The sequence below is a fragment of the Aphis gossypii genome, chromosome 1 (genome assembly GCF_020184175.1).
Source record: "Aphis gossypii isolate Hap1 chromosome 1, ASM2018417v2, whole genome shotgun sequence".
NCBI lineage: Eukaryota > Metazoa > Arthropoda > Insecta > Hemiptera > Aphididae > Aphis > Aphis gossypii.
In genome coordinates this window covers 86,412,905-86,427,176 of record NC_065530.1, presented here as the reverse complement: position 1 = coordinate 86,427,176, position 14,272 = coordinate 86,412,905, and the positions used below count along the sequence as shown (strand labels likewise).

General features: G+C 25.9%; 1 protein-coding gene across 4 annotated transcripts in view; it reads left to right on the top strand.

Moving 5' to 3' along the window:
• The window catches only part of LOC114131920 (rap guanine nucleotide exchange factor 4), a 208,322-nt gene that overhangs the window by 189,359 nt on the left and 4,691 nt on the right, over window positions 1-14,272 (top strand). For 2 of the 4 annotated variants that reach the window (XM_027997268.2, XM_027997274.2), the window contains 3 exons: window positions 614-843; window positions 1,249-1,368; window positions 2,472-5,046. In XM_027997268.2, the coding sequence (XP_027853069.2) occupies window positions 614-843; window positions 1,249-1,368; window positions 2,472-2,596 (475 nt within the window). In that variant the 3' untranslated portion in view covers window positions 2,597-5,046. Of the gene's footprint in view, window positions 1-613; window positions 844-1,248; window positions 1,369-2,471; window positions 5,047-14,272 lie in introns of those variants that run through there. The other 2 variants (XM_050198448.1, XM_050198449.1) reach the window with 2 other exon arrangements.

Here is a 14,272-nt window from a genome sequence, read left to right as displayed (position 1 = left end):
TAATATAAATTAATAACTATTAAATTATATAATTTAATTATATTTTTCCTCTAAAAAGTAATCAATATTAGTAATTATATTACTATTGTATTAGTAATCAATATAAGTATTCAATATTACGTTTCAATAGGAAAGTAAATATCAAGTTTATTATTATTATTATATTATATAAATTGTTAGTTATAAAACTAAATTATTTATAAATACTAAATGTATCACCTTTCACACTACCGAAATATCGAATAAGGTACATTTATGAGACTAAAATTAAGTCATGTTATCATTTCATCTTATTTTATATTATATTTTCTTATCTGACTTTACCTGGTAAACTTTATAGATAATTTCTGGTAAAAATTAAAGAATTGGATAGCTATAAAATATATTAAAATGTTTTTTTTATTAAATTATTTTAAATGTTATGTAATTCCTAACCAAGTATACATTTTAGGTAATTGAATTGCAAGTACTATTATGTATTCCGTAATAATTTTGATGTTGAATAATATAAAAATAAAATGAGCTTTTCAATATATGAACCATTTAATATTTACTTGTACTTTTACAAAAATTTGAAACTTATATAACATAATAATTAATTATGGTTTTTCAGCTGCAAAGAATACTATAATTTTAACGCATTCTTCGCAATCCTTATGGGACTAAGTGACGTGGCCGTTAGTCGGTTGTCAACTACTTGGGACAAGTTACCGTCTAAGTCACGAAAACAGTTCACTGAATATGAGACGCTCATTGACCCAAGCCGGAACCACAGAGCGTACCGAATCACTGTGGGCAAATTGCCCTCTCCCATGATACCGTTTATGCCCCTGCTCATCAAAGGTAAGAGTATATCTACCGTTGCAAACCTATGAACTTTAACAGTACTAAAACGCTTTAGAACAATAAACACTAAACACTATAATAGTAAAGTAGTGTACTTGGCCTATTTATCACGTTTGTTTATCCTAACTCTTAATACATATAATAAAATTATGAGAGCGTACAAAACATGTTATATTTTTAGTTTTATTATTCATATTATTAAAAATGTTTATTGTTTACGTAATGTGTTTTAAAAACTTATTTTATTTACTGAAATCGTTATCTACTCACATACTTTAGCTGCAATAATAAAATAAAGCCACCAAACGTTTCGAATGTAATAAACCATAAAATAGCGGTACTTACTTATTACAACGACACTATAATTATATAATAGATTAAATATGTTATATGCTTTTCTAGACATGAAATTCACCCATGACGGCAACAAAACGCACGTGGACGGTTTGGTCAACTTTGAAAAAATGCATATGCTGGCCCAAACTATGAGGACGCTCCGGTATTGCCGAGCCAGACATTTGGGTGAGAAGGGTTTTATATGATTTTTTTTGTAGTGTTCTATCAATGATGTCATTCTTGAGATGCATTATTAGCATGGTCATTACTGAAAAAAAATTCTTTTATTTTTAGGGTGGGGGGGCACAATTATGACCATTTTTTTTTTTATTACCAAAATAAAAAAAAATAAGATTTATGTATCAATAATCAGAGATAATCAATTAATAAAATTCATCTTTATGAATATTATTGCTGATAAATTTCTCAGTTTAGAAAATTATTTAAATAGTTATGTAAAGTTAAATACAGTGAAACAAATGGTTATAAGGGGATTGCAAACGGACAATTTCTCAGGAGTTCTATGTAGGCAATAATTTAAGTGCGTGCGTGCAAGCTTAGAAGTGTGTACGTAGTAAATGTGTTAGTGACACCGTCTCGTGAAAAACAACTCTTTTATACAGTATATATATTATAATAAATATAATATACTGAATGAAACATTTAACCTACCTATGACAGTCATACTTCAAAAACTATTAACGTTTTGGAAAGTATTTTTGTTACATTATGTTAAGTCATTTTTCTAAAAAATATATATTTTTTTAATAACAATTAATATGCATTTTATTTCTTATTTCAAAGCTAAATATTTTTAAAAGTACTTTCTATGTATAACAATTATATTTTACGAGTAGTTTACGAGTTATAAGTATTTAATGTTTAGATGCACGGAGTGGAGTACTGGAATGGTACCGTGGTACCTTGCAATAAAATATTATTTCATCATTCCGATCATTTAAACTTTAAAATATTTAATATAGCTAATAAACTTCTTGTTAAAATTGTATTTTTATGTAGATCAAAATACTTCAAATAATAATTGGCTTTAGACTATTAAATCAAAAATGTAGATAAGCTATAGTCCAAAAGAGTAAAGATGTAGTTTTTGAACTATAATTATTATTTCGTAATAGGCAATAGCTTATAAATATTTAAATTATACATTTTCAAAAACAGTAAGTTAGTGTTTTACGTAAAGAATCACAAAGTATATATTATGCGTATATTGTATTGTACCGCTATAATACCGCTAAACCACACTTCATTCATCGAATTACGTTTTTCAGTGTTGGAACCACCGGTGTCGAAAAACGAAACCGACGTCAAGTCGTATGTGAGCTGTTTAAGGTGTGTGAACAACGAACGGACGTTGATGAGCATGTCCCAGAAACTAGAACCCAGGAGAACTTAGACGCTCATCTACAACGGTATCATAGCATATAATAAATACTTAAAACGATTCAACGATACCTTAAGAGTTGTATCATAATATTATAATATTGTACAGAGGACTCTTCTCCGAGTGAATACTGTATACATAATATAATAAAATATATATTACATATATATTACTACATGTACACACATGCATATAAATGATGAGTATTAAGTATTTTATTCGTGTATACGCTGTAGTACATATATCATAATATTGGCGTATATAATATATATATAAATATTATTTTTTTGTTTTAAATCATATAAATTTTGTTTTTTTTTTTTTTTTAATTTTTATTTCGTGTAAATTATATTATGTATACAGGGTGATTTGCCAAGGACGTCCACCACCTTATTTCAATAATACATTTATTAAAAATCTGTTTTTTTAATTTTTAAATACACTCGAAGGCCATATTTTCGAATACTTGTTGTAAAAATGTAGTAAAAAATAATATTCTATATCTATAACCCAATCACTGAATCTCTCGTCAACTTATTTTGTAAACATAAAAAAAACACTAATTGTGAACACTTGGACTATATACACAGACCATTATCCTTTATACCTACTTAAAGTTTCATAACTCGAAAACCAATTATTAGCTAGGTACCTACATTAAAATTTAAAAAAAAATAATACCTGACTAACAATTTACAGGGGAAAATAAGAGTTAACTTATTAAAAAAAATTGTTGGTATCGCCGAAAGATTATTAATTGATACAAAAAAACCTCAATTATTCGAAAATATGTCTACAGTTGAGTTAAAAAATTTCTAAAATCCGATTTTAAATTACATCATTATTTAAGAAAAAATGATAGGCGTCCTCTTTATCACTCTATATAATATGATGAGTACAATTATTGTTATTATTATTGATGCACGAATCTCCACTCAAATAGCAATATTATTATTATTATTTATTATAACATAAGTGTCTTTTTTTCTTGTTTTCCTTTTTTACCCGAATATTAGACGTGTTAATACAGGGTAGAAAGATACGTCACAGTATTTTTTTGTTTTTTCTTAAATGTATTTCTTCATTATTTCTCAACGTTACGTTTAATTTAAATGTATATTATAAAATAATATAAGACAATCAGAGAACGATGATAATCATTCACGGATGAAATTAATTAACAATAAATGATACGAGATGGTTATTATTAGGTTATTATTAGAGAGCCTCTATTATAGGCTCTCTAGTTATTATTATTTATTTATTATTATTATTATTATTATTATAGGTACTATGTACATTTTATTTGAAAAATTCCAATCAGTAAATCTCTTTGATTATAATTGTTACAAATAACTACGATAATAATTTAATAAATTATGCATCACGGAAACACCATAGGTTCTTAGAGCTTGATAAACATAGAAATAATGTATTATTTTAGATTTACGAATAGAGTGTGACAACATTCAGTACGAATTACTACCGTGTCAAGAGTTCTTTACTGTTTGCTAAATAATAACAACAATTATAATTTTTGTAAAAAAAAAAAATTAAAAACGACATTATATTATTTCATAATATAGATAATATAGTATCATTACTATACCTAATGCGTTATTATTATGTCTAATAAATTGTTAGTTTTTATTTTTATTGGCACGCTGTTAAGCTGATTATTTTCACACTCTATGCATCGACTTTATGTACACTTATTCTTATCATTAAGATCTAGTCTATTTTAAATTGTATGTAGTATACTTTTTTTGACTACAGATATTTTTTGTGATAATAATATTATGGGTCCATTTTTCCAACTTACAAATATCTTCCGATCGTATTGTTTGTTTGTTCGATCATTATTATGTGTATCTCAAACGGCGTTTGTATTCTAATAGTTGTTATAGTGATTAATAATATATTGTATGTAATTATATTATATAAGATAAACTCGAAGACATTGTATTGTTTACAAATCTAAAAGCAAGATTGTCTATTACTACTATAGCTACATAGATATACAGTAGTATCATAATTCATAATTCATAGTTGGAAACGATATTACCGAGAATTTGTTTTTATAGATATTTATGTTCGATTTTTTCTATTGGTACATCTTGCTAATATTTTGTATTATTGATTACACTTTGACACTGTATAAAATGCATCCTTGTAACGTTCTTCTTTCTATCCAAATTGATTTGTGGAACTTTTATTGATACAGCTACATTGTTTACATTGTTAGGCTTACCATCACTTTATTGTCTTCGAAATTTCGCATTATATTATAGTATGTATTGGTACAATATATTACTATAATATGTAATTTTTATATTATTATAAATATTTTTTTTTTAGTCATTGTGTTATTTAAACTTAAAATTTGTTCCATATTTCATTATAATTTATACATAATTTGTGTTACATTTTAAACGTTAAATATATGTGTTCTAAAGCAAATACAAAACGATTAAAAAAAAAATTAATGTAGTTGTTTTTATTTAATAATAAATCTATGATATAACATACAAATATGATAATTTTGAATATTTTTGATATTATTATTACTTGAACATATCGAATCATTTTCAAAATGAAAGCAAGAACTGCCCAAGAAAATAAGTTATGTTACATGGAAAATCTTGTCACCTTGTATTGTTACGATTTACCATGTAGTGATAATAAAACAAATGTCAGTCATGACCTTCAATTAAATAGTATAATTTATATCCTACTTTGTGCAAAAATTAGTTTATAATATATTATCTATAAAGAACTCGTTAAAAAAAAAAACAATGTTATAGTTTTAGTAGTTTTTAATTACAAACACAATAACACTTAAAAAAAAAAAAATAACACATTACATTATTCATGAAAACATTGAAAAACATTTTTGTCAAGTAGAATACATTAGTAAAATAAAAAATATTATATGATATTTTATTATTATCACTTTGTAGTTAGGTTATGTGTGTTTTAAACGTATATAATACATTATATTTGAAACTGTTTACTGATAAAATTTAAAAATAAACACGAAAACTTTGTAAGCAAAATATATTTTATAATCACATATTTAAATATTCAAACCACAGAGTAATAATAAAACCATAAATTTTTATTTTTATGTAGCAATTTTTACACACGATTATAAGATTTTGGACTATTTATCAGAAAACTACCTGTATCATGAATAGTTCAACATTTAAATCCATAGTAATTTTAAATTCATAATAAATGTTAAAGCAAGTCGATAATAATATTTTATCTACCTTTTAAGATCAAAGTCGAACAGGTAAATTTTATTTTAAAATTTAAATACCTGTTATAATTCGTGATTAATTAGGCACATAGACATACTAGGATTTGTCGTCACGTCATTGACTACAGTTTTATACGTTATACTAAGACATAACGTATATTTTTACTAAGGTAGGATAATAAAAAAATTAAATAGAGTTAATTAAGTTAATTGATGGTTAAATATACAATATATTTAATACAGAAGTTATAAAGTTAATAAGACATATAGAAAACAATTATTTAATTAAAAAAAATTAATTACTTTTTTAAGTAATAATTAAACATTTTGTTGAAAATATAATCTTAATAATATACACTTCTTTCTATTCTAGCGGGCTAGTTTTAATGATTGATGCGATTGTTACACAGTTGTGTTAACTTAATTTTAAATTTAATATTAATAACTAACGATACTACTTTATTAAAACATATATTATAAGTATAAGAAAATAAGAAAAGGTGGAAAAAAATAAGAAATTTTAACTATGAATAACAATGGCAACTTTTTATTGATCCAATAGAGATAATAAACGTATCTAGTATAAAAACATAAATATATTTTTAATTTAAAAATAAATTTAAAAAACTGAATTAAACCTATAGAACATATTGTGAACTATTTTTTAATGTCTATACTACAGGTTATTTTTATATTTTAGTAATTTATAATTCACTTAGTTTTAAAAAAATATTATAAATAAACTATAATATGCGTGAATGTATAATAATAATAAAAATACATGCATATTCTGTAGTAACTTAACCGTATTGTGTACAAGCAATAACAGTAATGTGTTATAAAAAGACTTTTTGTATGTTTACCTATCTGTCCGATGTATGTAGGTATTGTAGGTATATATTATAGGTATATTACACGAGTTTTCAAAAACTTCCAAAAGTGAAGTATGTCAAAAACACGTTATTATTTTATTGTCATTTATCATCGTATAATACAAAAAATGAATGAAAATTCCAAATGTTTACTCGTTAAATTGCTATAGAAATTATATACGATATTCGAACAGCAGATGTCGCGCCACGTGTAAACTTCTAGTTAAAACCCGTACCGGCTCGTCCTAACATAATAGTTTATGTTCTGTTTGTGATAATATTATAGTACGATAATTCTTAGATAAATATTATATTATACTGGATGCGCCCCACCCCCCCCTCGGTTTTCTAATGGCCCGTTCAAATTTAATTTTTTTTGAATATTTTCGTAAATAAAATATACGGCAGGTACTTATATAAGCCTATATAATACCTATATAGCAATTTTAATTTTTGTTTAATAAAATTCAAAATAAAATTGTTTAGGGTAGAAATCTAACATTTTTACAAAAATTGATTTTTGTGGTGCTAAAGATGACCACAGCTAAAATCATTTAAATATATGAATAATTTGCGACCCAAAACTGACATAGCGTGCAAGACTACGTTTTCATATTTTATTTTATAAAGGAAAAACGAGGCGTGTGGGATAACTAATGATATGTGCTAGAATACAATAATAGTATGTTCTGCTTAGTGTTGCCCACAGTCAGACACTCGAACAGGTAGGACGGGTATGCACGACGACGTCAAATGCGGAGAGACACCGTATGCCCGTTAATATTACATAACGTCATTATCATGGCAGCAGCTGTTGACGCCATACATCGATACGATGTCGCTGTCAGAAGCAAGTGTGAAATGTCAATTAAAATAATGTCATTATAATACATATTTATGTATTTTGACGTCCGTGACAGCGGTTATAAAACTAGATTTAATCACGACTCGTTGCAGCTATCCGTTATTAACAGTGTACCATATCATATCATTTCCGTTATAACATGACGTCGTCGATGCAGTATCGACTCGTATATTATTATAAAAAATGAAGTAATCATTTACTGGAAACAGTGCTGAAAGTCGGATGTACACATTTATATGATACGTTTGTTTATAATTTTATTATTTTTACGTGATAATATGATGTTATTGGTTTACTGCTACTGATGCTTTAACTATAGTAATTATATAAAATAATATTTTTTTAAATATTTTCATACAAGACACGCATTCATTTACTGAGTAATTTGATTTATAAACTTAGATACAACATTATAATTTTCCAAAGTGTTCTAGTGATTTTTTTATGTGTACTTGTATTTTTAATTTTTCCATCATTTTACCGTTATTTTTTAAAATATAATCGTGAAATGTACGATGTACCTATAATATTATATTATTTTATTGCATTACGACATAATTGCATGATTAAACGGCGTAATGAGTAGGCAATTTAGGTACACTACTATAGTGCTTTCTTTTTTCCTGGTATCTAACATATAATATGTATTATCATTATAAAATAATAATTTTATAATATTTTGTTTTAATGCATTTCGATAATATTAAAATATATCTTAATTTAATGAAACGAAGTAGATGATCATTAAATAAGATTCCATGACTATTTCAATAATAATTATTGCCAAATTCTCTACTCAATCATCGATCACTAAATAGTTTTTCAAAAAATTCTATCCTTAGCATATTAAACGACCATATTATTCATCATGCTTGAATCATTTCTTTGTAATTTAGATTAATGCCTAGTAATCTTGATAAATTTTAAGGTCCAAAAAAATAATATTAAAATTTAATTTCTTATACTACGTTCATCTTCAATCAAGGATAAATTAACAACGATTTCTCTACAAAAAAATTCATTATTGAACTTAAAAAAAAAAACAAAACAAAATCAAAAACAAAAATATCCTGGGGAAAAAATAAGTTGACAAGAAACTACGAGGGAGAAGTCTAGTATTATACGAAGAGGGTTTGTTTCTTGCATGACAACCACTACCTCGCGTTCCCCGTGACACAAAAGCTCTCTTAGATAAATTTGGTTGGGACATGATTTTACATCCACCCTTTCCCCACCCGATTACCATCTGTTCTTAAGTTTAAAGACACATTTGAGAGAAAAAAAAATTTAAACGGATAAAAATTTGAAAACAGAATTCACCCAATACCTACAAAAAGAGATGGCGACAAGCCTTTATGTGAAAATATAACTCATATAAAATGTGTATAAACTCATTTATAACAATTTTTTAAATATAAAGTACATATAATAAATATACATTCAATCATAATTATTTTGGAGACCATTTGGGACATTCTTCATATTACACTTTTATACATAAATTTGGAATTATAAAAAACTTCGATATTTCTGTATACATTAAAAATATACATAATATTACAATTAAGAATGTTTAATACATTAGGTAATTAATATAAATACTGCATTGTATTGTACGATAATATAAGCATTAGGGCTAAACAAATGGTAGTCGACTTATAATATTTACTTCAGTGTGGTCTGATTCCCTCTGCACCGTGATAAATTATTCAAAATTATTAAATAAAATTTAAAACTTATCCATAAAAATATAAAATCAACAGTTTATCATTGGAATAGTTTTTCAATTATTAAAGAACTTGGACAATTTTATTGAAAATTTAAGTCAAACTTAAATATTGTCTTGATTATTAAATTGTTTTTATTTTTCTTTACACAAGAGGTTAATATGAGTTTAGAATAAAAGTTTATTCAACTAAGTTTCTTGATAAAATAGAAATTTTATAAAATTAACATGATACATATAATGTATTAATTGCGTATATACATCGTAATAGGGAATTAATCTTGAAAATTGACACAAAATTTGTAGTTTAGTATAAACTAAAATTTTCCATTTCAATCTCAAGTCATCCGGCTGAAATGTATCATATTTAACACATCACTACATAATAATATGTTATATTATAATATTTCCACGTATTAAATAGTATTATAATATACATAACTTACCGGTTTTCACTCGTTTACACTTTTATTATATACATTTATTCTTCAACTCGTAAACATTATTATTGCCGACGGACGTAGACCAAACGGCTTACGATTTTTGATTTACTATATCGCGTGGTGCAGACCTATAGTAAACGCCAATGCGGTTTTACGTGTGCGGTGTAGTGCGCTCGCGCGTGTTACAGCGGTCGTCGTCGCGACCAAAGACGACAGAATAAGAGGAATATACCCACACACATATATAAATATTAAGATAATAATGTTATAGCTGGACGATAATAATTATTATTCCGAACGTGTTTTTTCACGTCCTGTGTCACACACACACACACACAATCTATACATACACGTATATAAGTACTTATACTTGATATTATAATAATATAATACATATATAGTATTGTCGTACTGTATATATCGACGACGTGGTGTGATAACATATTCAGAAAAACGTCACTTTCCACTTCTATTTTTTTTTTCACTGCAGAGGCGGAGACACACATACTTATAATAATATATACGTCTAACAATCGCACACAATTTATCCGAGAATGGATGTATGTGTGTAAATGCAGGAACGTTTACCGTAAACTATTATTCGCCGTGTATCGAGATAAGGCGTATTAATATTTTAATCGTCAGCAAATAATTATTGCCGGTGAGTATAATTTTAGCCACGAAAATAACTCGTAATATTTATCACAAATAGAAATAGAAATCACACTTGAATAAGAAATAAATCTTTAAAAAAATAAAATATATTTGTCGTTTTTTTTTTTCGAGATTTAATGTATATTATAATAGTTTTATTGTACGAGTATATTGTATAATCGCCGTTTGAATTATTTAGAAATAAATAATAAATAAAATATACAAATATAAATAAGTAGGAGCGTTATTGTAGTGTGTTAAAATTTTTACGTTATAAACACTTGACACGTATCCTACCTGCACCATAAATAATAAATAACATTATCGTTACTACGACGGGTTTTTGTGGTGCTATACGAGAAAAGTATATTCGGATCGATTTATAAGTAGGTAGGTTTTCGACTGAAACATATTTTATACGATTATAATGTCAATGTTGCAATAAGACACTGACACTTCATATCAGAAAGAATGTCGTCGAATCGCTATGCAAAGATGTACCTACCTATTCAAAAAAAAAAAAAAGAAAGAAGAATAAATAGTGGTAGATATACTTCGACTACTATTGCACTAATGGCTGTCTAGACATTTAGTATATGCAAGTATAAATAATGTATGCATAAAATTATATGCGTCTCGTATATTATACTAATTGAAATGTAAATATTATAAAGAAAGCGGTGCACTGTGGTTTCTTATTTGCGAATCCATCCGGAAACGCTTCCTATTTCCTTAGACAGATGGCCAACAGATCGTTTATAATTGCGTCACACGTATCCAATACTTAATGGTAACTATCTACCTATCAATAACACACTGCTATATAATTATTATACTGTTTGCTTTCATTTACAATTTTATTACCTATTTATTTTATCCTAATAGGGTATAAAAATAATGTTCTACAAAAGCTTGTAAAAAACGAGTAAGCCGAAACCATATAAAAAAATTAAAAAATCCCATTATGTTATTATTGTGAAACATTATTATATCTATAGGTATGTATCAAATACTAGCAAGTCATAGATATATGAACTGCCACTGCCGATAGTTTGACAGGAAGATTATATGTATGAAATATATGCGAGCGAGACGTCGCTATAATATTAATATTATTATAATAGGAAAGTCGGACACTTGTTAAATAGTCTCTTGATAACTATGATTATTATTGTTATTGTTCCCGATAAGTCCAGTCTGATCGATAAATATGTGTATGTGTGTATTTTATAGACCCCCAGATACTCCGAAAGCCATATTGATTATAATAATGATATGGTGTACTCGGTTAGCGCGCGATAATCTATGATTATAATATGATACGTAATGGACAATTTGACCATCGGCTATTATTATAGGTATAAATAAACACACACACACACACACACACACAAATACACAGGGAAATCGAACGTCAAGTCTTTAAACGTATAGTAGTCCTGGGGTGACTTAATGTGCCGTGGAACGCGATTTCGTCGGTGGATGTATAGTAAATGCGATCAAACACTATTATTATACTATATTTAATTCAAACGATTATAAAAATTATTGTTTTCAACTTTTACCTCTATAAATGATCAGTATAGTTTTAAAATTTGGACGACGCCTAATAGCTAGAAACTAATTGTCTATGACATAGGCACTATTATACACACTATATTATATTTTATGGTATTTAATATCTACTAATTTGATCACTATAATCTGTAAGTCTATAGTAAATATGTCTTTATTGTTATTATTTATTATATCACGAAACAAAATATGTTGAAAAATAAAATAATATGTGAAAGGCATAAGTGTGTGAGTACTTAATATTTTAGAGGACGTTGCACAAAAAGTATAATATTTACATACACACATATATATATATAATATATCAAACAATAAAAAATATTGTGACCGTAAAACCTTTTCACGCGGTATAGAAGATAAAACCATTCCGGCTATAGTCGTATAGTTAAGACACCAAAAGACACCAAATGTATACCCAATATAAAAGGTAATATTTGCTGTATCATAACATTTTTACTATGTTATGGTTTTAAAATCTGTTATTTTTATTATTCAAATTTCAAAATCATTTTTTTGTGAAATAATAATAAAAACACACGATGAGATAAATATTTCTATTTGTATATAAAATAATTGGTGTCTTATGTGTTTTTCTTAGTTTTTTAGAAATAAAATAAATATTTTTAGCTATTTAATATATGAATAATACATTTAAAAGTTTTCTATTCCAACAGTTCTAGTTTTTAAAATTTTATGAAATAATTAAGTTTTTATCATATTATTTTTAAATTCTATTTTCTTTTTCTTTTTCTTAAAATAATCATTTTGAAATAAAATTATCATTCAGTTTGAAATAATAAACCATAATTAAAATAGTGCGTTTAAAGAAAAATTAATAAATTCATATTAAAAAGTATATCGTTAAGTTTTGTACACATAAAACGTTTTATGTTAAGTTAAATCCAAAGAATAAAACAGGATAGGATTTATCAATTGAAATATTTTTCACTATTGAAAAGTTTTAAATGTTTTAAAAAAATATATGGAAAAGCAAACTTTATAGACTATAATATAAGTATACAACAACTTAATCATCATTTGTTTAAGAGAACAACAGATGTTTTATCAATTTAAAATTTTTAACTATTGGATTTCATTGCTTTTTTTATACCTATCGTGTAATAAATTATACGATTCTATAAATAGGTAGACATGTGTGAATATAATTTAGAAAACAATAAATAGTGAACGATAAAAATCAAAAAAAAATATTCAAATTTAAATGTAACAACCAACTGTATAGAATAAAAAATCTAGTTGTTAATAATAAAATCAATGTCCAACCGATCAATAATTCAAAAAACTGCTCAGTGTACAGCAATATAAATTATAATTTAATACTCTACAACACTTTTTAAAACGATACTATCGAACTATTTTTCGAGTGAATATATCAGGTACCTATAAGTGTATAAGTCAGATCTGTATATTATATAAGACCATAACATTAAACCATATAATAAAGTTTGACTTAAATGGAAATAAAAATATTAATTACATTTGCAAAACTTTAATTTTACTGCAATTTATGTGTGTACCACGTACACGTTTCTAAGCTATTAAAATAGTGCTTATAATATACACTATAAAGGTATTTATGTTCTTAAGATTTATAGACGACAGGAATTTATAATACATAGCATACACTTATAATATGGTCGTGTTTAATTAAAAATGTTTAGATATTACTTTAAATGGTACGTTCAAATGTTTTGAAAATTATTTTGATAAAACAAAATACATTTGAAGAGTGCACGTCGCATACATATTATTTAAATGCTTATTGTTGTACTGGCATGTATAAATTATCGATGACTCAAATTTCCTTTCGAATTATTTAAACTTTTAAGTATATAGGTACGAGTACTGTACATCAATATGTTGATATGTCATATTTTGTTTAAAGTCGCAATTTGAAAGTACAATTTTCTTCGAAATTCTCATCTTTCAATGGTTTATAAATTTATAATACGATTATTCATATATATATATATTCTCATCTATCTGTTACAAAATATATTATACATAGGTAATGTAGCCACCTGTCGTATCCTATATACAACTCCAAATGTCTTGCGGCTGTTTATTGTTACTTTTATAAATGGGTGTAATTTTTTTTTTTTTTTTTAACTAAACTACAAAAACGTTTATGGTATTATAGGTAGGTTACCTATACGTTATGCTGCGTTTAGGTAAACTAATTTTATAACGTAGGTGAACGAGTTTTTTCTATTTAAAATATCACGTCGGCGTGTATTTTAAATGAAAGTACTTTTTATCACAAGCGTACA